Source organism: Musa acuminata, chromosome BXJ1-1, assembly GCF_036884655.1.
Source record: "Musa acuminata AAA Group cultivar baxijiao chromosome BXJ1-1, Cavendish_Baxijiao_AAA, whole genome shotgun sequence".
Classification (NCBI taxonomy): Eukaryota; Viridiplantae; Streptophyta; class Magnoliopsida; order Zingiberales; family Musaceae; genus Musa; species Musa acuminata.
In genome coordinates this window covers 8,257,442-8,260,834 of record NC_088327.1, presented here as the reverse complement: position 1 = coordinate 8,260,834, position 3,393 = coordinate 8,257,442, and the positions used below count along the sequence as shown (strand labels likewise).

The following is a 3,393-nucleotide window of genomic DNA, read 5'->3' as shown; positions in this document are numbered from 1 at the left end:
ACCAGCAAAACAAATTGATCACTACTTCTTCTTCTTCTTCTTCTTCTTCTTCTTCTTCTTCTTCTTCTTCTTCTTCTTCTTCTTCTTCTTCTTCTTCTTATATATACAACTCATGGTAGGTACTGGCAAATGAAATCTCTTCTTCTTCTTCGTGCATCAGAAGTATTATCATCATCATCATAATCATAATAGTAATAATCTTTATCATCATAATCAAAATAATAATCATCATCGTCGTCATGGTCATCTTGTTGTATATCATCATCATCATCATCATCTTCTTCTTCTTCTTCTTCTTCTTCTTCTTCTTCAACATCATCAGCGTCATCATCATCATCATGAGCCTCTTTGCCCAAGTCTAGAGAGACCACCTCATCGTGCCACCAGAATCCATTCTCGTGCCTCAGGCGACGATCCATCATCCTCCTGCAGCCACCACACGATACATAGTTCTCACAGTACCAGAAGCTACTCAACATGGAAGAAGCCTTTTCGAGCACAAATTTGCCTGCCATCTCCTCAAACCCTTTCGCTAGTGGCATGACTTCCGATCCCACCTCGAGTTGCACCATCGCATGCGACAGATTAAGCACTTCAAGATGGTCCATGCTTCCCAGAATCATCTCGATTGCTACCATGGACGTCCTGCAACACCGCAAGCTCAAGACCTTCAAGCCGGGTAGATACAATGCAACTGTCATGCCAAATCTCCTGGGAAAGCAGCCTATGACCTTCAACTCAGAGAAGCTCTTGCAGGACACACTCATCGTCTTCATCATACGTAGCGAACAAGCGTTCCCAGGCATGGTCAACGACTCCAAATCTCTGCAGTTCTTCATGGCATTGCACATTCCATTCTTACTGATGACTTCCCAACGTGGCACGACCAGCCTTTTAAGACGAGGACATCTGCACAAACCAACAAATCATGTAAATGAAGGAATATATATGTCTATAAATGACCATCAGATTATGAATCGAGACAGAGAAGAGAGATCAATATTTTTTACCCTCGAGCAATGAGGTTGAAGTGTTCATCCTTGACGTGCAGGTGGGGATGAAGTATAATGCACCGGATGTTTACATGACCATAAATCTCCATACTCCTCAGTGCTTGTGACAGCCTAAGATTTGTGTCTACCCAGACAAGGTTGGACCGTAGAGACCGGAGATCGACCATTCTCCAGACTGACGAATCCCGACAAGCCTTTCGCCATGAGTGACAGACTCGGCCTACCGAACCCCGATCGATTGGATTTAGTTCTTTAACCATCTCTAGAAGGATATCCATGGACAAAACCCCCCATGCTTTTGGTTCAGAGGCAATGATGTGTGTCATTGTCCTGGTTTCAGCTGCATTGAAAAGCATATTAGACAACAATTTGGTAAGTCAATGATATATATATATATATATATATATATATATATATATATATAAGCTTATTTTCTATGTTAAATTCATCTCTATCACACAAATTAATCGTTAAGTCAATACATGAAATATTCTCAAGACAGAAAATAGTCGTATCAAAGTAGAAGAATCATATAAACCTAAGAGATATCTAATATATGAGGAATGCTTTCGATGATCTATCGACAGCGAGAAACTAGTATCTGATTAAAGATTAAAAAAAAAAATTAAATCATCAAATTAAGAAATCAAAATAAACATGAAAAAAATTATAAAAGTCATATAAATTTTACTGGATCTATGGGCATAACCAAAAGGAACCTTCGGATAGATCATCAAAAATGAACCCTGGAAGTATGTCAGTTTGCCTATCCTCTCTTATTTATATGGAAGAATAGAGGAGGTAAAAAAAGGATGAAGTTACTTGTCTTTCTCTCCATGTCCAATTCTCTCTCTTAATATGATTGTAAATAGTAACAACAAATCATATATGTTATAAAGGAGATTTACCAAATCTTCCCATACCTTGCATAAGTCCATATTATTTTAATTTATTTTCTCTAGAACATTAAATTCATCATTAACTTGGATCCATAAATAACCTTCATGTTTTTGATGCGATTGAAAAGAAATCCTACTATGGAAAGACTTTTAAATGATAAAAAAATTTTAAAAAAAAATCTAGTACCTCATGTATATATAATTTTCGATAAGAGGTGTAAGCATAAAAACCATCCTTATATTATTATTATGTGAAAGATTTTAATGTCAAAACCTGAAATCAAATAACAATAGATCAATTTTACGACATGTACTTTTCGATGTCATTCTGAAAGTTTTTATTTGATCTACAGCTACACTATCGTCGGATCCAAAAATTATAATAATGCTGATCTACAAAGAGAACTGAACTAATCTTCTATGAGTGAATGACTAGAGACAGAGAAATAATTTGTATTCATATATCCGCATATTTATATAATTATAAGACGTCTTATCTATTTATATGCGAGAGCAGAAGATCTAGAATAAATAATTAAGAGAGTCTATCGATCATCTTTTAAGGAATACTATCGTAATTGAACTTTGTTTAATTAGATAGAGTTATGATAGCGATCTAATTTGCGACGAAACAATAGAGGACAGAAACCAAAACTTCTACAGCAAGAGAAGGGCCTGTTCGAAGATGTGCTTGATGTGGAGTCAGATAATTTGCTCGCAAGAGAAGCTCCATCTTCGTGCCTACCGGAACTTAATCACTCTCCATGGGCAGTGGTGATCATCTGTTTGATTCTTGACACGGTTCCATCTGGTTCTTAGCCGGAGTGGAGTGCATGAATTGGTTTTTGAGCTCCTCCAAAGATAGTCGAATGCCTCGAAGCCTTTGATCGTCATCCGAGGTTCTGCAGCCTGTGCTGCGTGAATGCTGGACCTAACAACAAGGATAATTTCTGTGCCTGGAAAACACTAGTGCTTTGTGGGCACCCTGTTTGTTCCCCCTACCTACATTTTTTGGTCGGCAAACAAATTTGGTTGCGTTACAAGCACCGATTAATAGGCAGCTCGCTTCCAATTCTTGTAAGGCACCAATTAATTCTTTTCCTCTTGTAATGCTAAAATCATGCCTCATCTGCGCTCTCTGCCGGTAGCCGATTCACACTGTACGTCGCCTTGTCTTTGATACGGCAGTCGACTTACTGTCGTACCAACGTTGCGAGACTATGAGAAAGACGATGCATCTAGTGAACTTAGATCCAACGGTTAAACATTTCAACTATATATCATTTATATCTTCGTCATCGTCGACATCATTGCATTGGTTTCTTGATGATGATGATGATGCCGACGTTCTTGATATCCTAGAGCCGGTGCTAGTGACAGGTTCTTGTGATGGTGGCGATTGGAGTGTTGGGATGAGACGAGTAGCCCGTCAAGTACTGTATCGGCGAGGTAGGTCGTCGGTCCGAGGACAAGGCCAAAAC

General features: G+C 38.6%; 1 protein-coding gene across 1 annotated transcript; it reads right to left on the bottom strand.

Annotated features, from left to right (window-relative positions):
• Nucleotides 1–110: 110 nt before the first annotated feature.
• On the bottom strand, nt 111–1,180 carry LOC135610423 (F-box/LRR-repeat protein At3g48880-like). The gene is made up of 2 exons (XM_065105193.1): nt 1,011–1,180; nt 111–909 (listed from the first exon to the last, which is right to left on the bottom strand). The coding sequence occupies exons 1-2, from the start codon at nt 1,178–1,180 to the stop codon at nt 111–113; spliced, it is 969 nt and encodes a 322-aa protein (XP_064961265.1).
• Nucleotides 1,181–3,393: the final 2,213 nt, after the last annotated feature.

Excerpts from the sequence above, each read along its gene's own strand:
- LOC135610423 (XM_065105193.1), bottom strand. The coding sequence starts at position 1,180 with ATGGTCGATCTCCGGTCTCTACGGTCCAACCTTGTCTGGGTAGACACA. Across the intron at positions 910-1,010 it reads TTCAACCTCATTGCTCGAGG|ATGTCCTCGTCTTAAAAGGC; the intron begins GTAAAAAATATT and ends TGGTTTGTGCAG.